The sequence below is a fragment of the Zonotrichia albicollis genome, chromosome 3 (genome assembly GCF_047830755.1).
Source record: "Zonotrichia albicollis isolate bZonAlb1 chromosome 3, bZonAlb1.hap1, whole genome shotgun sequence".
Taxonomy (NCBI): domain Eukaryota; kingdom Metazoa; phylum Chordata; class Aves; order Passeriformes; family Passerellidae; genus Zonotrichia; species Zonotrichia albicollis.
Window position 1 is genome coordinate 24,959,191 of NC_133821.1, and position 26,680 is coordinate 24,985,870.

General features: G+C 46.0%; 2 protein-coding genes across 5 annotated transcripts in view; one reads left to right on the forward strand and one right to left on the reverse strand.

Annotated features, from left to right (window-relative positions):
- The first annotated feature begins 4,074 nt into the window (after positions 1 to 4,074).
- Positions 4,075 to 24,831, forward strand: UGP2 (UDP-glucose pyrophosphorylase 2). 3 transcript variants are annotated; one of them, XM_074536995.1, is made up of 10 exons: positions 4,075 to 4,208; positions 10,259 to 10,386; positions 10,915 to 11,022; positions 18,342 to 18,527; positions 19,935 to 20,068; positions 20,665 to 20,962; positions 21,931 to 22,128; positions 22,292 to 22,534; positions 22,928 to 23,032; positions 23,941 to 24,831. In XM_074536995.1, exons 2-10 carry the CDS (start codon positions 10,273 to 10,275, stop codon positions 24,046 to 24,048), a joined length of 1,494 nt encoding a protein of 497 aa, XP_074393096.1. In that variant the 5' UTR covers positions 4,075 to 4,208; positions 10,259 to 10,272; the 3' UTR covers positions 24,049 to 24,831. The 3 variants fall into 3 exon arrangements, with proteins under 3 accessions (XP_074393096.1, XP_074393095.1, XP_074393094.1); XM_074536994.1 differs by lacking the exon at positions 4,075 to 4,208 and adding an exon at positions 4,304 to 4,438; XM_074536993.1 differs by lacking the exon at positions 4,075 to 4,208 and adding an exon at positions 4,534 to 4,781.
- VPS54 (VPS54 subunit of GARP complex) overlaps positions 24,509 to 26,680 on the reverse strand; it is a 48,678-nt gene continuing 46,506 nt past the window's right edge. For both annotated transcript variants that reach the window (XM_074536992.1, XM_074536991.1), the window contains one exon: positions 24,509 to 26,219. In XM_074536992.1, coding sequence (XP_074393093.1) covers positions 26,114 to 26,219 — 106 coding nt within the window. In that variant the 3' untranslated portion in view covers positions 24,509 to 26,113. The remainder of the gene's footprint in view (positions 26,220 to 26,680) is intronic.

Sequence of the window (26,680 nt, forward strand, 5' to 3'; positions counted from 1 at the left end):
GTTCTGCTCCTCTTTGCATAAGTTACTACTCAGGAGTGCTGCTGCTCCAAGGGGGAGCACCCAAAACCCGTAGATAGTCCCTGCTGAGGTTGTTAACAGATTTTTAGGTGCAACCAGGCTTTTGTGATTCGGTGGCTTTCAGCTGTTGCCCCAAAGGTGTGCTGTGTGTCCTTGCTTTAAGCATAGAAAAGAGACAAAAACATAGAATTAAAAATATTCTCTTATAATTTAATTTAATATTTTATTTTGTTCCAGCATTGAACCATGTGGAGTTGAACAACGGCTGTGTGAGCACAGCATGGGCAAGGAGAACCCCGTTTCTTAAACTAAACTAAACTAAAATGAAATGAAATGTGGATTTTTATAATTTTTTAAACAATTGGGAAGGGTTTCAGAAGGCAGTCACAGGTTTCTGTACCTCGTGTTGAAGACCTGGGGTATCACAGACCGGTGCCACAGGGATATTTTTTAATGATGCACTTTGAAACCTTTTATCTGTTTGGTGCTATTAAACTCGTTAATGCTTCACGTCCTGCCCGGCCGATGCCCAAGCATGGATTGCCTGAACTCGGCTGCTCCCCAGCCCGCAGGGATAACTGGAAGGGGAAGAGGGAGTGGGAGCAATGGTGATGAGCCTCGCTTGCTTGGGAAATACTGCAAATGGGTGTTGGTCAGGAAACAGAGCTCCAGAGCAGCAGGAATGTGTCGGGCAGCAGCTGCACTCGCTGGACAAACAGGAGCAGGAAGGGCTCAGGTGCAGCTGTGCCCCGTGTGCCCCACGCAAGGGCCCAGGGGGGGCCTTTTACTGCTCTGCTGCCAGTCACTCACTGCCCTTTCTGGCCAAAACTCAGATTGAAAAAAGAAAAAATGAAAAGAAAAATTACGACATATAGCTATATATATTACACAGGTTTTATAGACTGTGCAAATACATACATCCATAATATAAATGTATATAGATAAAAAATATATAAACCTTTAAGTAATAAATATATTATACACACACACATATCCTTGGGGATCTGTGTGTGTATCATGTCTACTTTGCTGGATGCCTGGATGCACGTGTAATTATATGTATATAATATAAATTCCTGAATCTATATTGTAGATAAAGTCGTAAATATATATTTATATAATAGAGAAAAATATATCATATCTGTACAATACACATAAGATACAGAAATCACATCTACATATTACTACACATATGCATATCATTACATATATATTTATTATTGCATATATACATGTTGCAATATTATATATTGTGTATTTGTATTTGTATTATGTAATATGCATATTATACATATATCTCTATTTATAGCATATATTACTATTAAATATAATTAAGAAATAAATGGCCATAAAGCAGCTGTGTTACCATTTATATTTTTAAACAACAATGATTTTTCTATTCTTCCCTACTCAGTAAATTAAAATGTTCACACCTTGGCTTTCCAGCTGCCTCCCAGCCATATTTCCTTGGCATTTGCCCTGTCTTTCCCCCACAAATACACAGATTTCTTTTATCTGCTGACCCTTCTCAGCTCAAACAAGTCAGTTCATTGGCAATAAATGAAGTGGCTGAAAAACAAAGGAGAGAGGGAAAATAAATGTCCTCAGTGGGAAACTCAGTAAGAAGAGCCAAGGAAGAAATAAATGAGTGAAATAAAAGGGTGATGCTGGGTCTTCAGAAGGGCTTTTCCACCTCCCCTTGTCACCACCCACCTGCAAACCAGGAGTGAGCCCATCCAAAAGCCAACTCTCCCAGCCAAAAACTGCCAGTGCTGACCCAAAACTGGAATGGGGAGAAGGGCTGGAGTAAGGCAGGGGACAAGACCAGTACTTTTGGCAGCGTCTTGCACTGGTGTAAACTTCTCAGTTGGTAAGACCAAAAGAAATCACTAACACTGTATTTATTTTGTTTACGAGGCATATTTACGAGGCAGTTTATTTTTGAGACATAAATCCAGGCAGTGCTTTGGGTTCGGTGCCTCTGTCCCGCTGTTCCTTTGTGACGCAGCGCCGGGTTCCTGGAAGGTGCTGAACCCCTGGCTGAGATGGTGACATCAGGCGCTGGGGGAGCAAAAGGTTCTTTGCCCTTTGGGGCATTTAGACCTCTCTTTGGCATTCCTGAGTCCTCTTAACCTGAGATGTTGGTGCAGGTGGATGGGCTGCCAGGACACTGCTCCGCAAGCATCCATGGCTGCTGTTGCACGAGCAGCTTGCCTGTGTGCTGTGAGATAAACCCCTCCTGAGTTTAATCCAGCTCAAGAGCTTCACCAAACTTTGCTGGTTTTGGACAGATTGGTTCTGGTTACCTCCTCAGTGACACTGACTGACTCCACCAGTGCTCAGTCTTGCCTGTTCCCTTCCTTCCATAATATGCAGTGAAGGAGGGAGTGGTTTCCCCTGGTTCCACTGCAGTGAGACAGGTTACTGGAATTCATGTTATTGCTGGCAGATAAAAAGTTATCTCTGCTTATTACCCTGAAAGTCATGCCTGCAATTATCCTTTCAAAGGACAGCTGTACAAAAGTTGGCCCAGTCCTATCCAGAGATTACCCAGGTTGTGTTTGGCTTGCAGGTGTTGCATGTGACATCATAGCACAGCTGAGCTGTAGGAAGAGAGAGGCAGGTTTAAATTAAAGCATTTTAATTAACAGTGGAAAGACAGGAGTGGGGCTGATCTTGCATTTAAGATAACTCCCATCAATGTTTAGAGAAAAGGATCAGGATTTTGCTGAAGTTCTGGAGTGAATCCAGGACTTTTTTCCTGGTAAATCCAGGGCATAAAGAGGAGCATCTTCCCTGATGTCAAGAAGACAGCAGCATGCACTGAGCCCTCTACTGTCCAGTGGTACAAAATAAAAAGGGATGCTCCCAGGTCCAGTGGATTGGGATGTAAAATTCACAGGGTCTTTGCATTTTTGGTTTTCTTGAAAGCCAAAGAACAGGCAGATGCAGAGGTGAGCCATCCCACCCCCACATGGACTGGCTCATCCTGGTGGTTACCTGGTTTATCCCAGAGAACTTAACAGAGAGCTTCAGCCAGGAGGGATGAAGATGAAAACCGCCCTGCCCATCCCAGGCAAGGCTGCACCCATCCATCTCTTGAGACTGGAATTCAGCAGCACCCTGCCAATTCCCACAGCCCTCTCCTCATGGCAACAGGGCACTGTGTGTTTGACCGGCCTGCAGTTTGACTCTGTGTGGGTGTAGGGATTCAGTGATGCATTACACGTGATTTATATACAAGCAAGGCCATATAGAGCTGATTTAAAAACAAAAGAGAGAGTAAAAACCAGGGTGGTGATTTATCTGCAGGGAGATGGGGGGTATTTATGGCAGGCAGGGTCACTGTGGCTTCAACCATGACTGGTGTCACCACAGTGCACAGGGAAGCCCCAGCACTGCTGGGAAGTGTCTGCAGGAAAAAATAGGGAAAATAGCTGACAAAGAGAGAAATCACAGCCTAGCTGAGGCTTGGCCTCTGGCACCTGCGTGCTTCCCAGCGCCCGGCACCTCCCCGGACCCCAATGTGGCCATGAACCCGGGGTGGAAAGCCATGGGTGGAGATGCTGTAACTCACGTACACTCCACAAATCAGAAATACTTAACAGAATCACAGAATCAGTCAGGTTGGGAAAGCCCTCTGGGATCACCGAGTCCAGCCTATGACCGCGCACCGGGTCAGTCAGCCCGCGGCACCGAGTGCCACCTCCAGGGACGGTGACTGCACCGCCTCCCCGGGCAGCGCATTCCAGTGTCGAACCACCCTATCTGTGCAGAAACTCCTCTTGCTGGCCCGCCTGAACCTCCTGTGGCGCGGCTCGAGGCCGTGCCCTCTCGCAGGCGGAGAGCGGCATGAGAAGAGGCGGCCGAGTCCCGCCGGGCTACACCGCCTGCCAGGAGCGGCGGGGCGAGGAGGCCGCCCCCGAGCCCCCTTTCAGCGGGGCCGTACCCCGGCCGCTCCGCCGGCCCCGCGTCCCCCCGGCTGCCGCTCCCGCCCCGCTTCCCGCGGCCGCCGCTCCGGGCCGGGGGGCGGCTCCCGCGCCCCGCCCACTTCCGGCGGCGGCGGCAGCGGCGCGCGAGGGGCCCGCCGGGATGGGCGCGGGCCCCGCCCCCGCCGCGGGGGGAGGGGTGGGCGGGGGCGCGCGCGGCAGGCGGGTCCCCGCCCCCCGCCCGCGGTGCCGCAGGACGAGGTGGGTTCGGCGCGGCCGCCGCCGGCACCGCCCGGCCCGGGCGGGGGAAGGGGCTCCCGAGCGCGGCCCGGCCTGGGGCGGCGGTGGGGCGCGGCGGGGCCGCCCCCGGCCTGGCGGCCGCGCGGGGCGGGCGGAGCGCGGGGCGGCCGCGCCGGCCCGGCCCGGCCCGGCCTGTCCCGTCCCATCGCGTCCCGGAGCGGGGAGGAGCCGCGCGGGAGCTCCCCGGGGAGGTGGGCGGCCCGGCCCGGCGGGGAGGGGAGGGGAGGGTCGGGGGTGGCGAAACCCGGGGCGCGGCGGGTCCGCCTCTTCCATTGATGAAATTTAAATTGCTCGGGGTTCGCCGCCCGCCCGCCGGCCCGGGAGGGACTGCTCGGCGGAGGGGCAGCGCGGCGGGCGGGCGGCAGGGCGGGAGCTCCCAGCGAGGCCGGGGTCGCCGCCTCTCCCGCCGCAGCCTCCGCAGGGGCGGCAGCCGCTCTCCGGCCCTTCGGGGCGGAACCCCCGAGCGAGGCGCTCCGCGTTGACCCAAGTGCTTGTTTATTTATTAAAGCGCGAAAATGTCGGCTCTCCTGAAAGGTAAGCTGACGCGCTGTGTTTTTCCCGGCCCCTCTGCCGTGCGTACGCGGGGCTGCGCTGTGTTTTGGGTCCGCGCTCCCGGTGCCTCGGGGGCAGCCGCCGCGCTGCGATGTGCCCGGGCTGCCCCGGAGCCCTGCCCGTGATCCGTGACCCGGCCCGGCTCGGTTCGGCTGTGCGGGCGCACGGCGGGACCGGGCGGCGCGGCTGCGCCCGGGGCTGTGCGCGGCAGGGGCTGGGGGATCCTGCGGGACCTCGCCAGCACAAATCGCCCCTGTCCGCTGAGCCGTCTGGCAAAGTTGTGGGAGGATGCATGCCGAGGCTGAACGTCTTCGCTTTTTTTATCTTTTTTCTTTCATTTCCTTTTTTTTTTTTTTTTTTTTTTTTTTTTATTTTTTCCCCTTGAGGCTTGAGTGTGTTTTTGGCGTTTTTTGATCCCGGTAGGCTCCGGCGCTCTCCTTTACTCCTCTCCGCATGTGTGAGTGTTTGTGTGTACGTGGTCTGAGTTTTGGATTCCCTGTGAAACAGGGAACCAGCCCGCAAGAGGTCATTTTGGGAAGAAAAATTACTTTGGTGCATTGCCTTTGCAGTTTTCTTCCCCTGTTTTCCTATATTCCTCGTGGTGCGGGTGTGCTTTTTTTTTGTAATTAAATACGTGCCTATAGGGTTCCTTAATATAAATCCACGCAGGCCTATCAACAAATGGCATGCTGCCTGCAGAAGGAACACGAGCCCGTCGTTTGCTATACAGACTTGGGTGTTGCAGGCAACTGAGGGCCTTGGCAGGCTCTGGGAAATCAGTGTCCGTCCCAGAGTGGGTGTCCGGGGCTGGACAATGGTGGCTGTGTGGAGGCATCACCTGTCTGGAAATGCCCTGTGACACCTGGGCAGAAGGCAGGCAGCTGCAGGAGGAAAGTGCTGCCAGCACGTTGCTCAACCGGCCACTCTGAAAGTTATCAAGATAAGCCCTTGTGAAGTTGATTAGGAAAACATATTGCTAATTGTTCTTTTAAAATAGAATTGGCTTATCTCAGACTACTGCTGAAGGTAGCCATCTTGCAGAGAAGTGCTGTTATTTCTGGAACAGAAAGCTGTAGCAACCTATGTAATGATCGTAATTGGTTTTTAAAATATTACCAGAGATTTGACAATCCTGGAAGCCTTAAAAAAAACCCCCAAACCATTCACTCTTTAGATACTCTTTGGCCAGGCCAATAGTACTAAAACATGTTGTCATGTCAAATGATATTTTTAGCGTGTGGATCATCTGCTAAACTGGGAAATTCAGCTGTGTCTGACTGTAACACCTAAATTCTTGGTGTGTGCAGCTGGCAGAGCAGCTTCCCAGGTTGCAAATTTCTGAGTTAGCTCAGGCTAATGTGCTCATCTGTCAAGAAGAGTCAGGGCATAAAGGTTTCACTTCACGTATGCTTCAGTCCTGCCTGTGTTGGCAAATTTTGCCTCTGGTAGTAGGAAAATGTTTGTAGAGGCTGAGTGGGTATGCTCAGTTCTAAAATTCAAAGTAGTGTTTGTTAGCATTGCACATTATAGTGTGGGTATTTAAAGAGACAGACTTTTATCCCTGCCAGAGATAAAAATTGCCTTGAACTTTAAGCGGAATCATTGGAAGTTAAGGCATTCACTCTGTACCCTGAGCACAGAGTTCAAGGGTAGAGCATTTAAAGTTTAGCTGAGTGTTGTAACTTACTGGCCACCCCTCTTGGTTTTTATGCATTACTGTGGCTCCAGGGAGACCTAAATAATTTTCTGCTGTAGGTCTTTTTGTATACTTACTTGGGCTGTAAAAGTAATCACAATTCATAACCCTCAGCCCAAGAGATTCCCTACTTTTTCATTAGAGAGGTTCTTGCTTGACTTGTCCCACAACTCCCTCCTGTGCTGCCTCCTTGTAGTACCAAGGCAGTGAAGTTCTCTTCTGCGTGGATTAATGAACAAAATTCATCAATCTTAACATTTTTCTCTGCCTTTAATGTGGAATAAGAGGAAGGACAGCAGAAAGGAAATATGTGCAAGCCCCTCAGTAAGATGTGACCACTGTTCTGTTCTTGTGCAGGAGAACAAGAGGAGATCTGCCCCTTGTGTTGTTTCTGGTAGTGTACAAAGTCCTCCTTTCTATTAGCTTGCTCTGATATACCATTATTTGTTTTTTTACACATCAGTTATAAAATTAGGCATCATAAACCTGCCGGTACTCTTCTGTGTGCTGTAGCTCGTGTTGTGAGGGCAGGGGCCAGAGAGCAAAGCACAAAAGCCTGCTAGAAATAACAGTGGGTGGGGGCAGGAGGGTTGGAGTGAAATTCTCCATGCATCAAACACCACCATGAACTTGACTGAAGTGCCGTCCTGTCTCTGCTGCTTGGGGGAACACTTTCTACCAAAGGCATTAATGTGACATATCCTGTGTGGTTGTTTTTGCAAAGCCCAGTGTTCTCCGAAGTCTCAGCTATTTAGTCATGCTCTTCTGGTCTGTGCTCATTTCCTGTGTGGGCAGGTCCCCCAAGAGTCTTCCACTACCCTATCCCACCCTTTTCATACGTCTGATGAGTGTTCAAGAACACTGGTTTCATAAAAGTGGGCTTGGGCTGAAATATGAGGCATTGATTGCGAAACAGTTTGGAAGAGGCATTTCTTTTAACATTATTTGGGATTTTATGGCCACGTGTATCCTTGGAAATCTCTTCCTGTGGTTATCCAGCACCCCAGCCTCCATCTGATTGTTAGAGGCACAGTAACTACTTTTCATTATGGCCTTAGGAAATTTTAGTTACCTGCAGGGAAGAATTGCTTTCAGATATGCAGTTGCACTGGCCTTTCAACTTCCTTGTTGCTGCTGGGTGGGAAGGGAAATCAGCCTTCACCCAGGCTGTGAAATTCAGCTGCAGTTTGTGTTAAAGGACTGCAGTTGTCTTTCTGCCAGCTGAGGCTGGGATGTGTGAATGCCAGCTCCTTCCCAAAAGCTCTGCGGGCCAGCAGGAACAACGAGAGCCGCGTTCACTCATATCATGCCCCAGTACTGCTTTGGGGAGTGTTTACAGAGTGCAGCCCAAGTCCTGGTGGTTATTTCCAAGATAAATGCTCAAAGCCTCTGCCTCACAGTGGCGTGTGTGAATAGAAGAGCTGTCACTTCTCTTAGTTACAGAATTCACATTCTTACCTATGCAGAATAGATCCTTTTCTTGCACCAGGCAAGCACGCGTTTTTATGGACTTCAGCCATATCCTTCCTCTCTCTTTCCCTGTAATAATAATAATTGGACTAACAGCATTAGGAATGCTCTGCCTGAGCAGCTGTGTGCTGACACCCTGGCTCTGGATGAGGCTGAGGGGTTGCAGAAGTTGATAAATGTTAAATGCAAAGCCTGAATATCCCTCGCTGCTGATGAAGGGTACGGCAGTGGCAGCTTTGGCAGGCTGGGGTTCAGTAAGAGCTGTCCCATCCAGCTGCTGCTCGGCGTGCCTGGTGCCTGGTATTGGGAAAAGCAACAGGTCTGCTTTGCTTTCCTGTGAGGGTGCTGGTGATCAAACCTGTTTAGCATTTGCTCATTCTGTTTGTGAGGAACTTAGAATATTCCAGAAAAAAAAAAAAAGACCCCTAAACCAGGACATTGACATATATTTACTTTTATGATGCCTTTTTATCTCTGTTTGTTTGTGATGTTGCTTTGCCTCCAAGTGCTTTTTTCTGGTAGACATGAGTCTTTTGGCTAATGTGAGCAGAACAATCTTTGCCTATTCCATGGCAGCCCAGGGAGGCTGGCTGTGCCTCCCTCAGCCCCAGTGTGCTCCAGAGCACGACTGAAGGTCCCTGCCGAGCCTCGGGATTGCAGAGTTCCTTAGGAGATGTGTAGCATCACTCTGGGAGGTTCGGATGTGTTACAGGCCGGCCAGAAACGAGACATGGCCCCTGTTGTTGTTGTAGCAGAAGTGGTGCATTGTAACATGTTGCAGGGAGGATTGGAAACATGTGAAAGCTTCTCCTGGCAATTGTTTCCGTGTGCATCACCCCGAAGGGAGGGAATGCAGCGAGTACTTGTAGCAGTTTGGTGTTAAGCATGGAGCTGATACAGACCTCCTTGTTTTTCTTTAGGAAAAAGTGCTTCCTGGTGGAGAGCTGCCTGTGTTTTCACACATTTGACCCGGAAAGATATGCCTAACAGGCTTTCAACTCTTACCTGCTTTTACTACTAAATGAAGCATTTGATTTAAAAAAGGACCTATTGTTCAGTGTACTGTTCATCTTGAGCTGGCGTTTTCCCGTGTTGCACCACACATACTATGTGCACTGCAGCACTTGTCTGTCTTTTTTTTTTTTCTCTCCCTCCCCTACCTGCAAAACAGTGCAGTCAGGAAAATGGCTTCTGTGGGCTTCAAAGCAAGGATTAGATACTGTCACTGAGGCTGAGGCTGTGCAATACTTTGCTTAGAAAAATAAAATAAAATCGAAATTGCATTAAAATGAACCATTTCTGGTTTTCTTAGATATTCTCAATAGAAGAGCCTTTTAATGCATGTTCTCAATAAGTAGACTTTAAATGCAGGTTCCTCTTCTAACAATGTTTTCTGTCAGTGTTGCTCTGTTCGCTTGTGAAGTTCCCTCCTGTCCCTTTTTTGCACTACTGTTCAGGGTATTTCTAAAATCCAGCTATATTTGGCAATGCATCACTCTCTGTGTTACAGGGAAGTGATCACTCAAGGGATTTGGCAGAAATTAAATTAACTGAGGTCTTTAGAGAACATACTCAGAATGTCTTTTGAGAATACACTCGCTTCCAATGCTTTCTGCTGGAAAATAAAGTTGTGTTCTCTCCCGATTCTTTCTGCAGGGTGGACTTTATAGCGTATTTGTGTATTTAGTATTTTTCACGTTTGTGGAGTTTATCACTCTCAAAAACAAAACAAATGCTGAAGTGATAGACAGCCCAATTTTCTAGGTTGCTTAGAAACTGAAATGCATGCTGTAGTGTGAAAATACTCAGACAAAGTAAGGGAATGTTTATTGGAACAAACAGAAGATCCTGTGAAAGTGCACTGTGTAAATAATTAAAGCTTATGTTTATATTTGCTTGTGGAGCAGAGGGATACCTTCTACATAACTTTTCAGTAAGAAAATTCTTATTTTTCACACTTGATAAAAGTGTGTTGATGTGATAGGATGTGACTTCTCTAGTAAAGAAGTGCAGTGCTGCAGATTTTTGGATACTTCTTGAGATGGACCATTGGTCCTTTGGGGTACTTTTGAGTTTTGAAAGAGGAGTCATTATTCTTTGGCCCAGTTTAAGATCTGTTCCCCAAGTAACTAGGAACAAAAACTTTAGATTCCTGGAATGCTAGCACAGTGATCAAGCAAGACTGGATTTTATGAGTTTATCAGTCTTTTTAAAGAAAACTGAAGGTTGTTTGTAGTCTAAATAAGTTAGTTTGGGTTGTTTTTTTAAATAATTTTCTTTATTTTTATTCAAGATTTCAGCCAAGCAATGTCTCAAGCTGGCTCCTCACAGTTTCAGGAAGTCATTCGACAGGAGCTGGAGTATTCAATGAAAGTAGAACTTGATAAGATCCTTGCGACCGCACACTCAAATGAGATAGAGGTAAGGAGCACGGGTTGGGTGCTGCTCAGAGCATGAGAAATGGGATGCAGGACACTGAGGCAAATCTCAGAATGGAGATAAATCACAGATCTCCAGATCCTTATTTTTAGGATGTGCTCTGATCCTGTGTGGAAGAGTAGCCAGGATACAATGTCAGTAGGAGACTTTCGGTTCCCTCTAGACTGGGTGACGGAGTTATTAAGTGTTTAATCATCTTTAGTTATTAAAGGTTCTGTGTAATCTTCAGTGGATTACAGAAAGGGAGGGTAAAGCTGTTATCTTAAATGTTGGGCCAAATTGTAATGACAAAAGACTTGTTGTTTATCCAAGTTGGTTTTGTACTCTGAGTTTCAGTGAAAATGAGCTTTTGGTAACTTCTGGAATTTTATCTAAAGTTTAGCACATCTACTTGAGTGCTCATGAAATTACTCTCGTGAATAGATTGTACATCAATTTGTAGAAATGCTTCTGTGATTGAGTAGGTGCTCATTGAATGCCAGCATTAATTAATGCATTTCTTCTTTGTAGCACACTAAAAAGGATCTGGAAGGATTTAAGAAGCTATTTCATAGATTTCTACAAGAAAAGGGACCATCTGTGGACTGGGGGAAGATCCAGAGACCTCCAGAAGATTCTGTAAGTTGTGATTAAGTGATGGTGTGTAAGGAAAATAAAACTGATAATTGCTACTTAAGGCAAATGATGTATTCACCATTGAATGGGTCTGTCTGCTATGGTTCTATAAAACCAAGTAGGACAACACTTTGGGTTCTAACTGAGAAATAATTATTTGTTGACATATGCTGTATGTCTTCCTGAATATCAGGTTCTGCTTACCATATGTGTCAAGTTCTTTGGTATTATTTTGTTAGCTGTTCTGGGAGCAGGGGAACAAAATGGGACAGATGCCACCTCACCATTTGGTGCCTTCTCTGGAGGAAACCTGTGTTAGAGGGGAAGTAGGGAGGACCTTTGTTGTTCCCATTTCCCTTCTGCCTGTAGAAGAGGGTTGCACATCTCAGATGAGACTGTTTCCAGCAATCCTTTATGTTTAATAATTTGAAAGGGACATATGGCAAGTGGGCTGGGTAATAAAGCTCATTTAGCAACTTCTATAACCTGCAGCAGCTCAGCGAAAGTGAGGGATCTGGAACAAGGAGTTGACTGTAGGGGGTTTTGGAGCCTGATTTCCTAGTGTTGTCTATGTTGTTGTAACTTATAACCTATTTGAGCTGCTGCTGAAAAAGCACTATGTATTTTTTCAGCACTGTTTAGTACTGAAATAAATACTTCCTATTAAACCTAACCTCATTTTACTGATTCATCAGTGGCCTTAGGCTGTGCTTTGACTCTTGTGTAACGAATGGTGTAGTTGTGCTACGGATTCTTGCTTTTCCCAGCCTAGTGATCTTGGCATATTGCAGGAGCTCTGTGTGCTCCCAGGCCTGTGGTTTCTCTGAGGCTCTCTGTGTGCCTCAATCGAGGCTCTGTTCCCCATGAAAGGCAGGCTGTCCAGTCACTTCCAGAACAGATGCAGGGCTGCTCTGTAAAGCATTGAAGAATGATGCTGTTTTAGAGCAAGTCTAGGGTTTTTCCAAGGTTGAGTGTTTTCTTTTAACTTCAAAAACATGTGATGTCTCTCTTTTCTGTACTGTAACAGTGAACGAAGTGTTGCTTTGGAGAGAGAAGCCTGCCCTTAATGAAGAGGCCAGGGTGGGAAATTGGAGTTCTAGATAAGATGACTTACAAGGAAGGCTGAAGAAAAGGGGATTTCTTTCAGTGTAGAGGGGCTGAGACTCTGGGGGCATGATAGGTCTTTTAAATATGTAAGAAGGTAGTTAGGACAATCAAAGGAATAAACTGTTCCCTGTGCCAAGAGAAGGGATTAAATTACAGAAGTGTGATGTGAGTGAATGGGTGCTTTGTGGAGAGGAAGAGCTGCTGTCTATTTTTCAAGTTTTGCACACCTTCAGTGAAAAAATTTACAAGTTCTGTGAAGGTCTGAAAGTACCCAGGTAGGACATCTGGAGCAGATGTCAAACTGGAGGTTGTGGCAAGGCTCTGAAATAGACTGGGGGCATATTCCCAAGTATGGGGTATTCCCAGGCATGGCAAGCTGCTGAAAATGAACTAACTTCAGGTCACAGAGGGCTGAGGGGAGAATGGCAGAATTAGAAAGAGTATCTCTCTTATTTCCTTATGGCCTGTACTGCTCATTCTCTAATGTGTCCCTGTGCTAGGTAGCAAAATAGCTTTTGATGAGAGAGAGAAAGGTAAGAATTCTGCAAAATCAGTGACCTGCAAAATCAGGTGACTTCTGGTCTGATGAGATGCATGCATGACGGGAAGTGAAATTTTGCTTCCTAGCATGAACTCTAAATCAAATAACTGTGCTTGTTGGTAAGTGCCACAGAAGAGAGCTGGGGCAGAATATCTGCTAACAAACTTCCTTCCATGCCTTCTTCACTTCACAGTGAATACCCCTTTCTCTAGGGATACTTGGACTTCCTGATCCGACAGGACGTGGGTTTGAGTGCTTATGAAAACTGAGAGCAAAGATAAATTTCTTTGTTTTTTCCTTTCTCCTTTTTGCTGACCATATGATTTCTGTCTCTCCCTGCTGTGTCCACTCCCTCCTTTTTAATGCATCAGTCATGTTAGGGACATACTGTGGAAAATGAAGAGGGTTCCTCATAAGACACATTCCAAGGGATCTTCTCCCAAATTGTTCTTTTCTGAGGAGTATGCAATATGGAATTATTAAATAAAAGTTGATTTCATAAAGACCAGAATTTCAGAATTACTCGTCTAGCTAGTATGGGTAAGAACAGTGTGAGCTTTTAGGAGGGCTAAAGAGGGATAACTTCTGAAGGGCTGCAGTACTGAGTTCTTTGGGACAGATATCCATCTGTGAACACATATTTAGTTTGAGTGCTTCAGTTCCAATTTAGTTTTCTTTTCCCATAAAACCTCAGAGCATATTCTCCTCCTGCTCTTGTTACAACAGCACAGGGATTGGTGTATAGAAGAAGTGTTTGCTGGTAATCTTGCAAGTCCTTTATAATTGCAAGTGATTTATAATTGCCTGTAGGGATGACCTTGTTTTATGAGGTGGTGGGATGCTTGGCTGCTTGGACGATTTCACACTGCAAGGATCATGGCCTAGAAAGCACCAAATTCTTTGCAGTGTGTATTTATTTGCCTGTGATTGTTTTGGAGACTTGCCTTGCTGCTGGGAATTCTGGCAAGTCTAATCTTCAGCTGATCCCTAGTAGAGCAAAAGGCATATGTTGAGGTATCTATGTGCCTCTGTGTGTATAAACACACTGACATACATGTGTATCTGTAAACAGGCACACAAATCATCTGCCAAGTGTGGGTTTGTTGCTTTTTTATTTATTTCACAGCTTAAAAAAGTTCATGAATGTTGTGTGACTCCCCAAAGGGTAACAATTAGCATTGACTCCATGATTGCAGAAGGCTGATCAATTGTTTCATTGTTCTATCTTCTACTGTAAGTAGTAAGAAGCTCCTAACCCTTACAGACAGTCCCATACAGCTTTGACCTAATTGGTCAATCAATCCAAACATCATCCAGTGTCCAATTAAGAAATCCCCCTTTGGTGAACAATCTCCATAACACATTTCACGTGTGCACAACAGGTGCAGCAAGTGGAGATGAGAATTGTTTCTCATTCTGTTCTCTGATCTCACAGCCCTTCCCAGGACAATGTCTGGGAAAGTCTGTGCCTGCTCTCTGTGGCCAGAGAGCTGCTGCCACACATGAATAGTTTATTGGATATATGGCTTTGTCCTTTATGTGGGGAAGAGTGTTTCAGGCATTTGCCCAGTGCCAAGGGACAGTGCTGGGGGTGCTGTGCAGAAGCAGAATTTCTGATGAGACTTCTATAGGGCATCTAGTGTGTTATCTATTGTATTTGTCCTCTGAATGTAGCTTCTGCTTCTTCCTGAAGACAAGTAAAGTCTCCTATCAGTAAATTGAAACAGAAATTATTGCTTTGTAGTATTCCTGTTTTTCTCTGCAATGGGAGATTCCACCCCTGACCTCCATGTTTTCAGTGTAACAGCTTATACTGATGACAGTAACAGAAGATTGAACCCATTTCACACTATATTGGTAAACCTCTGACTTGTTTTTTCCTTCCAGATGCTTTGCTTTCATATGTCCAAAGGCTTACAGTGATAGCTCGCATAGTTAGCACCCATTACTGTTACAGTCTCCAGAGAAGAAAGTTCACTGAGAGTGCCAGTTAACAGGGAGAGGAGGTAAAGAATGTGGACATGGCAAGTGTAACTTAATCCCCTCGATGTAGATTACAGCCATCTGTTTGTTTGAATTGGAAGCAATAGCAAAGTCCTGCTGGGAGGCCTCTGAGAGAACTGCAGTGATCAAGTTAACCTCAGAACAGCAATGCAGAACCTCATCTGGGATGTAAAGAGAGCATCTGAAGCAATGTGAGTGTGAAAGGAGCTTGTCTATTAGAGCCTTTGTTTTTTTCTTCCCCAGAGGTTGGATTCTTGTCTGTAGCTCAGGTTGTCACCTCAGTGAGCTATATCATGAAGGAAAAGAATGAATGTTATGCCCTTACTCAAAAGCTAAATATCTTCTTAATCTTGAACTTTGGAAACAAGTTTTAAGGGTTCATAGAATTGTGGAATGGTTTGGAAGGGATCTTAAAAATTGTCTTGTTCCACGCCCCTTCCCTGCACAGGGACACCTTCCACTAGACCAGGCTGCTCCAAGCCCTACTGAACTTGGCCTTGGACACCTCTGGGGATGGGGCAGCCACAGCTTCTCTGGCTGAGCTGTTCCTCTGCTTTACCACCCTCAGAGTAAAGAACTTCTTCCTAAGATCTGATATAAATCTCACCTCTTGTAGTTGGAAACTATTCTCCTTCTCCTGTCCATATCAGCCTCTGTAAGGAGTCTCTCTTCCTCTGTAAGCTCCCTCTAGGTGCTGTAAGGCCTCCCAAAGGCTCCTCTTCCCCAGGCTCACCCCCAGCTCTCCCCACCCTGAGCTCACAGGAGGGCTGTTCTCTCTCTCTCTGATCACCTTTGTGGCTCTCCTCTGCACTGCTCTAACAGGTCCACAGATTTCCTGTGCTGAGGACTCCATGTTGGGGTGCAGCACTGCAGGTGGGGTCTCATGAGGGCAGAGACCTCTTAATGTGGTGCTGTTTCCAGAACTGTCCCTTGGTGCTGAGTAAATGTTTCCTCAGGCTGTAAGTACACATTAACTAATAGGGGCGTCCTCCTTTCCGGTCTGCCCACGGTGACAGCCCTGATGCTCATTCTGTCTGTCTCTGACAAACTCTTGCAAGCCTCCTTGCAGTAGGAGTGGGCTGCTGGAATCTGTTAGTCAAACTCCCAACATTGCCTCATCCAGGCTGTTCCAAGAAATCACTTCTGTGACATTGGCTGAAAAACAAAAGAAGCTGCATGTGTCATCTTAGAGCAGTCCCAAACCAGGGCTGCCAGGCTGTCTCAAGCAAGTGACACTGCAGCCATGCATCTGTAAGACATGGCATTCCTGCCCCTGGCTTTTCCTGAAGATTTCCCCATAAGCACTTACTTGTCAAGCACACAGTTCCAAACCCTTAGAGCAAGAATTGATTTTTATTGCTGTGGAGCACTTCTCCAGTTGTGTATGGGCTTGTAGGTATTGTGCATATCAGTGCCTGCACATGGCTGGAACTGCTGGATTGATAGCCCTGGCATCCAGCAGTCCTGGTGCTGCAACGTTCCTGCTGGAACTTGACTTTTTGACATTTGTTATTCTCTGAATTAAAGACCCTTCAAGATCCAGGACTTTATTGCCAAGTTGATGTTTCCAATGCCTGTGCCAGAAGAAACTGAAACATTTAGTGAGGCTGAGTCATAAATTTTGTGTTGTAACTGGTGAAACATCCAGTGAACTAAGTCCTTGATGGAGCTGTTACCTTCTTCAGGGATTCTACTCTGAACATCCTGCAAAAGCTGGTTTCAGGCATGATAGTGAAAGCATCAAAAGGTAGTTGGCACTTTAGCAAAAGCAAATGATTTTTGAGGCAGTCTGGCCCTGAACTGTGTGTCAGACTTTCTGCTTTTTGTGAGTGATGCAAGAAGAACACAGTGAGACTTGAAAGTTGAGATAATTTTTTTGGATGTTCAGACAGTGTCAGAACATCATGGATGTGACTCACATCCCACCCAGCTAAAGCTTGAGATGAGATGTTTTTCATCCATGTACAAGTCCAATGCAGGGTGTTCCTGACCTTGGAGGGGATGGGAAGCAATAAATCTGAGTGTAAGTCTCTGTATGTCCTGCTGGTAGCAGCATGTTCATTGAGCTTCCTGATGCACCTCCAAGACATTAAACCCAGGATTTATCATCTCCTTGTTAATGAGAAGAGCAGTATTTCAGGGTGCTTCAGCCTGAGCATAATCTCATAATTAAAATAATGTTCTAGCAGCTAGAATGCTACAGCACTGGAACACCAGGACTTTTCTTCAAAAGACAAGCACAGCAAGAGTCCACTTTCTGTGTGCTTCTGTTCCTGAAAAGTTCTTGGCGGTTTGGAGGAAGCTCCTGCTTGTGTCCTCATGAAATGACAGGGATTGTTGTGCTGTTTCTGTCCCAGCCATGACACCTCCACGTGGAGTTATCTTCTCTTGCAATGCATCCTATAGGCTTTGCAGATCCCATGGGCAGAATTTCTCTCCTGTGGGGGATCTGCCTGATCTGCTGCCCGGGGTGTCCCAGAATGCTGGAATTGCGCAAGGCGTCCTCTCTACGCCCGGTATCCCAGTGAGAAACATGACTCTTGTTTCCAGGGCAGTGTGAATTTCCATTTGAACCCCAGCCCTTGCCCAAAGCAAACACAGCTCTGAAAACTACTCTGTATGTACTTGGTTTTGGAAACCAGCTGTGGATCTTACACACCCCTTATCAGAATTAAAATAATGTTCTAGCAGCTAGAATGCTACAGCACTGGAACACCAGGGCTTTTCTTCAAAAGAAAATCCCTAAAAGGGCAGGTTAAAAGATAATTGTATTGATTCTAGTCTAACAGTTTTGGCATGATTCTTACTGTGGTATTGTTACCATTATTTCTTTGACTTAGGTGCTTTTAGGAAGGAGGCAACAGTTCCTAATGTGAGACACACTGTTCTTATGAGCCTGAATTTGCTCTCCATCATGAGCCCCAAATGTAGCCCAGACTGTTCTTAAACCCGTAGGAAACAGCTGTCAATGAGGTAGAAGACTTCCTGTAAGGTCTGTTATGAGCTGGATGAGCACATTCTGAAAAGAGCAGAATAAGAACTGGGAACTCTCTTCTACTCTGTATCATGCTGTCAGGAGAAATAAATTGCATCAGAATAGTGGCTGGAATGAGAATCAGTGTAGACTGAGTTAAAGAACCAACATTTTCCCAAGAATGTTGCCTTTGACAACCTCAGAGGGGAAAAAACAAAAAAATCTATGAGTTTAAGCTGCTCAGGGAAGGAAAGTTACATGTCTTGCATGTAGGGCCTGGGTCTTAAATTGTGGCCTGACTGGAGGGGGAGAGGGGCCATCCCGTGGGGCAGTGAGTCAGATGGTCCCCAAGGAAAACCCCTGCCCTTCTGCAGGGCAGGAACAGGGTTGTGACAAGTGGTGTAACTGGCCTGACTTCTCATCTGAATGAAGCTAATGCTGCCTGGTGTCACAAAGTCTTTAGAACCTCTTGAGCAAAGAGGTCATTATAGTAACAAACCAGGTTATTTGTATCATAACAAAACAGTTACTGTAGACTCACTTTGCAGATGTTCTTTAAAGTCATAAGGCATGTGAATAAATGTGGGTTTTATCACCAGATTGTAAGTTTTGAAAGTTTTTAGAGAAATCAATTTCTTTCCAAATATCTGACTGCTGGGTTTGGTTTTTTTTTTTTTTGTTCGTTTGTTTTCCCAGATCCAGCCCTATGAGAAGATCAAGGCCAGAGGCCTGCCTGATAACATTGCTTCTGTCTTGAACAAGCTGGTGGTGGTGAAGCTCAATGGTGGCTTGGGCACAAGCATGGGCTGCAAAGGCCCCAAGAGCCTCATCGGGGTGCGGAACGAGAACACCTTCCTGGACCTGACAGTGCAGCAGATCGAGGTAACGCTGCAGCAGCCAGCGCACACTGAGCTGCTCCTGCATGGCTTGCTAAGGGGGATCCAGTGGGGGCTTGCCAAAAGAAAGAGGAGAGGGAGGCGAGGTCTGGTGCTGGGTGAAGCAGAGAATTCCCACGAGAGGGACGGTGCAGTCAGCGACTGAGCTCTGTGCCCCTCACATGTGTCAGCACAAGTGTGACCCAGGCTGTGCACAGTGCCTGGACAGGGGGATCAGGAGCACAAGCAGTCACACTGCAGAGCTTGTCTGGCCTGGATAACTCCTGGGCTTGTTCCCGACTCCTCCAGCTGCAAGTTTGTCTTTTCAAAAAGGGATTTTTTATGTGCATTAGAACAAAGCTTTTCACAGCAGCTCCAAGTTCCTTCATGCATTTAAACTCTTGCACTGGAAGAGATTGTTGGCATTTTCCTCTGAAGAAAGAAGAGCAGAAGAAAATAACAGCTGCTGGTGTTGGGAGAGGACGTTTGGCTTATGTTTTTAATGCTGAATATTCCTCTTAGAGCGGATAAGGAAGACAGACAGTTATTAGAGTAGGAGGTGGGGTGTGCCTGCTCCCTGGTTTCTGGAGTGCCAACAGTTTTTGCCTCAGTGTGATGCTGTTTGGAGTGGCTCTCCCATGTGAGTTAGATGGTTCTATGACAAACTCAAATTTGCATCCAGCTGATGCAGCCCTTTCTCCAAAGCATCACTGTGGAAGTCTCTGACTCCACCAAAGTGTAATGACCCCAAATGCTCTAGCAGAGGAGGGTGAGCTGATACACAAAGCTTAAAATTCACTCAAAGGTCTTTCTCTTTTCCACCTGCCCCTTCTATTTTCAGTGAAACTGCTGTGATCTCTGATTTTTTTTTTTTTTGCCTTTGTTGTGCACATAGAAATGCTCTTATGTATTTCAGCTCCATGCTATAGATTCCCAAATAATTAACATGGTGACATTTGATTTATAATGTGCTCTTGATACAATTGTCCATCTCTGTCTGCTAAGAAAATGTGGAAGCGCTTTCTGTGCAGAGACAGTGTGGAAATGTCACCTTGACAGACTGCAATGATTCGATGGAAAACATGCCTTTTGTAATCAACAGTAGCTAAAACTTAAAGTGATCATTTTGTGGCATTGTGGTTTCAAATTTTAGACCTCAATGCAGGTTTAAAAACAAAGATTCACTAATTGAAGATACATTAATTAGTGTGGGTCTTATCTTTACAACTAACAAGGATTTATTTTCCTTTACCTGATTGATTATTCTTTTTGTAGCATAAGTGCATCTCTTTTTTTTCCTCATGCATTCATTATTTCCAGCCTGTTTCACCTAATTTCTTTCTCCCAAGATCTCAGGTGTCAGGAGTTAAAGCTAATAATACATGCTGAATTTACCATTTATTTCCCATCTCAGCATTTAAACAAATCCTACAACACCGATGTTCCTCTGGTTCTCATGAATTCCTTCAACACAGACGATGACACAAAGAAAATCCTGCAGAAATACAGTCACAGCCGTGTGAAGATATATACTTTTAATCAAAGCAGGTATCAAAAGACTTCTCCACTTGGGGTAGAAGAAAACAGCTTCTCCATAGTCCAAATGGGGTGGATTGAGTTTGAGGTGTCTTCTGTACCTGTGTTCAGTCTCTTTTGGGCCTTGTGCTGAGACTGAACCCAGGGGATTGGGTAGAGTGAAGGGCAATGTATTAAAATTGGGGAGAGGGGTTGTGTGGGCCCCAGTTTCCAAGAAATGTACAAATAGTGGTGTACTGGCTGCTGGCCCCTTAGTTCCTGAATTTGCTGTTAGTATCCTTGGGCTCTGGAGTTGTTCTCCTTATGGAGAACGAACTCTAGTCCAGGTGGCTGTTGGGGTCAGAGGGGTGTTGGATATGCTCTGGGCCTGCCTGTCAGAGGAAAGCTGGTTTGCAGTGTGGCCTGAGAACTGTGCCCTTACATCCTTGAGTAGATTGCATTCTGTAGCTTCTCAGTGACAGCTCAGAATGTGGGAGGGTCTTTCAGTTCAGAATACTCAGGAAAAGCACACCTCCAGAAGCCCAGGGAGCTGCACCTTAACTGTAATATTTTTATTTTATGCTATTCTGACACTGGTGAGGATGTAACAAGACCCGTTGTCCTCACAGGTACCCCAGAATTAACAAGGAAACTCTGCTGCCAATAGCCAAGGATGTCTCTTACTCAGGAGAGAACACGGAGTGCTGGTACCCTCCAGGCCATGGAGACATCTACGCCAGCTTCTACAACTCTGGGCTGCTGGACAACCTCATTGCAGAGGGGAAGGAATATATTTTTGTGTCCAATATAGATAATTTGGGTGCCACTGTGGACCTTTACATTCTTAACCACCTCATGAACCCACCCAATGGAAAACGCTGTGAATTTGTCATGGAAGTCACAAACAAAACCCGGGCGGATGTGAAGGTAAAGGGAGATGGGTGAGAGTCTGAGTGTGTTGGTGGCCATCTCCAGCCTCCTCTGAATCCATGGATTCAGGCATACACCCAGTCTCCTCATAGCTATTTTAGGCACCATTTAACACATCAGCTCAGATCTAATTTGAGATGCACAAAATCAGCAAGTTTAGGAAGTTGTAATTCATGGAACAGATTTGATCTGTGCTCTGGGCAGCAGCAGATGAGGACAGCCTGGGCTGGCCTGGAAGCATGAGGGATGTGCAGGGTGCAGGTCACAACCTCTGCACCTTCTCCAAACTCTCACATACACTGGGGGCAGAAGCTGGAAGCTTGAAAACAGCATTGAGGGCTGGGATGCAGCAGTTGTGTCTCAGAAAACTGCCTAAGCCACTTTCAACCCTGCATTGCACAGCTGCCCACCTGGTCCTGCCCTAGCCCCTGGCTTTGTACCAAGACCAGGAGTGGCATTTCTCAGAGGTTTATGGCATGTATCAAATACTTGTAGCCTGCCGTGATTTGTCCTGCTACTGTGCTCTGCCTCCCTCCTTTTGTATGTGAGAACAAGATTTGGATTTTCTCTGTATTCATTTGGGAAGCTCTGACTTAACCCTATAAAACACAGCAATGCACTGTAAGAATACTTAGATTTAATTTACCTTTTGCTCCATCATCTGACAAAGTACTGCTGAGGGTGACTTTTGACAACAGCAGCATTTGTAAAATATTCTCAACAACCTTTGTTAAAGGAATGAACGATTTTGGAGTGCTGAAATATGATTGTTGGGCAGTCCTGACTGTACTTTAAACATGCTCTATAATTAGTAACCTGGTAGCTGGTTACTAAAAACAAGATGTGTGTTTTCTCTGGGGTTCAACATCAAATGCCAACAGATCAGTGCAGCTGCCTGTGTTGAGGGGAAGATTTCTCTGGCTTCTCATGAACAGGACTTAAACCCTCTCACTTGCCCCTTGCAGGGTGGCACGCTGACGCAGTACGAGAACAAGCTGAGGCTGGTGGAGATAGCTCAGGTCCCTAAAGCACACGTGGATGAATTCAAGTCTGTGTCGAAGTTCAAAATATTCAATACCAACAATTTGTGGATAGCTCTGTCTGCAATTAAAAGGCTGCAAGAGAAGAACGCCATTGACATGGAGATCATTGTTAACCCAAAGGTAATCAGCTGGCAAGGGTTTAGAGAACACTGACCCAGACAAACTTTTAGTTTCTGGGTGGGTAACAGGCACTGCTCCCTCACAGAGCCAGGCTGGGGGCATTGGGTTCCAGCTCTGAGTGCCAGGACCTGCTCCACGTGTTCACGTGAGTTTTCTCTTCCAGACTCTGGATGGAGGCTTGAACGTTATCCAGCTGGAGACCGCAGTTGGTGCTGCTATCAAGAGTTTTGAGAACTCTCTGGGGATAAACGTCCCTCGTAGTCGTTTCCTGCCTGTGAAGACCACCTCGGATCTCTTGCTCGTGATGTCCAATTTGTACAGCCTTAACGCGGGGTCTCTAACCATGAGCGAGAAGCGTGAATTCCCAACAGTGCCTCTTGTCAAACTGGGAAGCTCCTTCACAAAGGTAAACACCCGGTGCTCAGCTCTGAATGAAGACACAGCTCATAGCAATAACTGAGTGAAAAGAGATTTATCTACCTCTGCCCACCTGGGCCTTCCCTTTTGCTCTTTGTGAAGGCTGTGAGAATTCAGATACTGGCTGTGCATGCTGGCTGCTCCTGCAGCCCTCAGCTGAGCTGGCTGCGGGAGCTCCCCGGAGCTCGCCCAGCCCTAGGGGGCAGCCCCCCTACTCACATTTGTTTCTAAAAGAAATCACAATTACAAAGTAGCAACTTTTGTATTGATGCAGATGTAGGTTATGGGAAGGTTCCTGAAGAGTATTCAAGAGGCTTCTCCCATGCTTGTCTTAATCCAGGGATGGCTTTAATACTGTTTATTTATTTTCTCTTTCCAAAAGGTTCAAGATTACTTGCGGAGGTTTGAAAGTATTCCAGATATGCTGGAGCTGGATCATCTCACGGTTTCAGGTGATGTTACATTTGGAAAGAATGTTTCATTAAAGGTGAGTGTGCAGTGGGGATGCTGCTGCAATAAACCTGACTGATCTCTGCTCCTTGGCAATTGATCCTGAGGCAGTGCCTGTACACACAGTCCATAGGAGCACTCCTGGGAGTTGGGTAACAGGCCCAGAGATGGCAGAGGCCATGGCTGGACAGTGACCCTTGTGATGGGGTGCAGGATGCTGCTGCCAGAGCTGCTGCTCCATGCAGGCCCAGGCTGAGAGGACATTTATTTATGAACCTTGAAAGCACCACAGATGTCACATCTCTGTTCAAACACTGCTGCCACCTCTGCCCTTTGGCTCAGTCCCAACTCCCTTCCCAGGCTGGCCTTACCACCCCTTTTCAGGCCCTTTTGCAGCGCTTTGGGGTTCTCAATTTATTAGTAAATGTTGGAGCTGAGCAAGTTTCTCTCAAATTCTTCCTTAGGATCTTGATAGTCCTGGCAGCACCTGCAGTTCTCTAGGGCAGTTTGGCAGCTGCCAGGGGTGGAAGGTGGTACTGCATCACCTGGCACAGGCTGTGGGCTCTGAGCTGTCCCTCTGTCCCCACATTTGCTGTTCAGCTGGAACAGGAGCCTTCCTGGGCTGGGGGAAACATTTTTCCACTTCAAAGCAAGCAGACAAGAGCCCTTAAAGTAACCATGTCTTCAACTAAGTTACCAGTTCAGCTTGTAGGCCAATGGGCTCTAGCATGGTAATTAAGAGGTTCCAGTAATGCTTGTTTAAAACCTTTGGTCTGGAGAGAAAGGACCCCCAAATATGTATGCAGAAACAATACAACTAAATGCATTCAGGCTCTGGCTGTGGTACAGCTGACACTTGACTGCTCCTCCAAACAACCTATGCCCTCCTTCCACATCAACAGGTAACAGGTTTCTGAACCCTTGTTTCCTCTTCTGTCTCCCCAGGGAACAGTCATCATCATTGCAAACCATGGTGACAGGATTGACATCCCAGCTGGAGCTCTACTAGAGAACAAAATTGTATCTGGCAACCTGCGGATCCTGGACCACTGAGTCCAGGAGAGGGCACGGTCAGGGCTGGGGCTGCTGTGCCCAACCAGCCTTGTCGTGGAAGAACCTTTTAAGCATTAGAAATCTAAGTACACAGAGGGCCTATGCTTTGTCATCTTCACAGTACCCTGCAGTATTAATTTAAAATTAATTTCTCTTGCTTATCTTTAAGCAGCCACATAAGCGCCATGGATGTGCATAAGTAATGCTTCAGTCCTAAAGAGATTCTGTAACTCAGTTAATACAACCTTGAAGTGCAATACTGTTTGTCTTGCGGGAAGATGGACAGATCCTCTTTGATAAGAAGTTCAGAGGCTCGCCCTCGACCATGCAGTAGTTTTGAATTGCTTGTAACTGCAGAAATAAAGCTGTGAAGCAATACAGGTGGGACAACATGGTTGGCAACTCCTGTGACATTTTAGGAAGGCACAGTTGAAAACCAAAAGTTTCACTACTGCTAAACAGGCTCTTAAAACCCTGTATTTCATGTGCTCACAAGCTGTAGCCCTCTTCAACCCCCCCAAACTACAAGTGGGATGTCCTATCCCAGTTGTATGTCGAGGTACTGGGGTAAGGCTGTCAATACCTCCATTTCCGTATCGTGAGAGTGGGAATCATCCGTGTTCCAAACTTGCCCAAAGAATCCAATACTTGAGAAAAATGCCTCAGTAGCCACGTGTGGTCTTTGCTTTTTCACATCCCATTTAAGACTGGATCTCCTGTCAATATCTTAATCTTTGATCTGCCCTTTTTTTTTCAATAAATGGATCACGTTGACGACACCTATGTTGATATTGTCACAGCCATGTATGTTAATTTATCTCCTCTTGAGTTTCTAAATTTGTACAGGAATCGAAATCCCTGTCCTGATCACTATTGATTTCTTAATGTTTCTCTTGTATTTACATGCAGACAACTTTATTTTATAAGCTTAGTATAACACTGGTATGTATCATTAAAGAAGTTGGTCTTTAAAAACAACTGTGATTTTAGAGCTTTATTTTGACTGACAATGAATGACACGTGTTATGCTACCAGGTCAGCACGCCTGGTTGAGGGCACCACAGGCACACACACACTGCAGCAGAGACCATTCCATCAGACATGATCATCTCAGGGTTAGGCACTCGACTGGGGTCAGGTACAGAGGGGTGAGGTGAGAATCACAGGCACTTGTACTGAGCACTGGCAGCCTCCAGTCTGTTAAAGGTAGGATTAAAAACTCCAAAAGAGATGGATTTCAGCTGCACTCTCCTTAATGGTGCAGCCTTTTATAAGCAGCCTAAAAACTTTAAAATTCTTCCTGCCCGTTCTTTGTGTCCCTGTCCCTCCCCTCTGGCAGAGGTGTTGGGCAGCTGGAGGTGGCCATCCTTACACCAGCTTTCTTCCCACCTCCCACTTCCCCCACTGCTACCCTGTCACTGCCAACCAGGGTCAGGTCACTCCTCTCCCCCACAGGAACAGCTTTGAGGAACTGGCCCTTGCTTAGAAAATCTTGTCTTCAGATTTTAGGCCCTGAGAAATCCCCTGGAACAAGACTGCTCCCTAACAAAGCTGAATCCTATATGCGAGCAATCAAAAGACATTTATTTATATAAAGTTCTGTAAAAAAATAAATTTTAGAACAGCATAGTTTCATAGAGAAAAACATTTTCTACAGAGTTCCAACTGCAAGATTTTTATATTGTACCATCATTAAATAAGGTGGGACACCATGTGAATTTCATTGCACTAGAAGAAATGCAAAGCATCTTTTTAATATAAAGATATACAGAGCATTCTAGACAACTACAGCTGTGTTACAGCTATGTGTTCTTTTGGATTTGGTCCAAAGAAACCTGAGTCTGTTTCCAGAGAGAATGAAAAAACATTGCACAGACAGCTGATCACTTGTTTCTTGCTGAAGGACACTGGAAGGATCTCTCCCTGCAGCTCCCTCTGAGTCTAAGCTCCCCGACTCAATCCTGCCCTTCCTGGGGCTCTGGGCTCAAGCATTCACCTCACCATGTCACGCTGCTTAGAAGAGTCAGTCTGTTGTCAGAGCCAAGTGACTGCTCCCAATGGATTATCACCTCTTCTGCTCCCAGATTTCAGCCATGTTTAGATCTAAGTTGTTAAGGCCTTTCAAAGCTTGAAGGTTTCCAGTGTAAAAAGCCACATCTGAAGTAACCAGCCTGCAGTGAAACACACGACAAGATTAGAATGTGACCCCATCACATCCACCTGGAGCGCCTGGACAAGCAGACAGGGTGTGTTGAGGCACACAATTGCTACAATACATGTTCAAATCCTATGCCTGGATTAGATATTTGAAGTATCAGTTCAAAACTCAATGCTATGGATGTGGTTTATTTTACAGCAGTGATCATCCATAACAGGATTACTGCTGGGTGTAAAACTAGTTCTAGGGAAGGGAGATCAAACCATGAGTTCAGAAAACTCAGCAGGAATTAGGCATTTAAAACTTCTATTCTCTTGCTGTAATCCCAGGCTTATCTAGACTTAAACTCCCCATTCCATTCCAACCAAGAATATTAATTATTGCAACATTAACTTCTGTATTCTAGAGGGTAACAATTCTATGATTCTAGCATTAATGTAAAAAGCAACTGAACAGCACAACAGCTGTATTGTT

What these genes read in the sequence shown, in the direction of transcription:
- UGP2 (XM_074536993.1), top strand. An exon ending in TATACTTTTAATCAAAGCAG is followed by an intron (nt 20,069 to 20,664) that starts GTATCAAAAGAC and finishes TTGTCCTCACAG; the next exon opens with GTACCCCAGAATTAACAAGG. An exon ending in GAAAGAATGTTTCATTAAAG is followed by an intron (nt 23,033 to 23,940) that starts GTGAGTGTGCAG and finishes CTGTCTCCCCAG; the next exon opens with GGAACAGTCATCATCATTGC.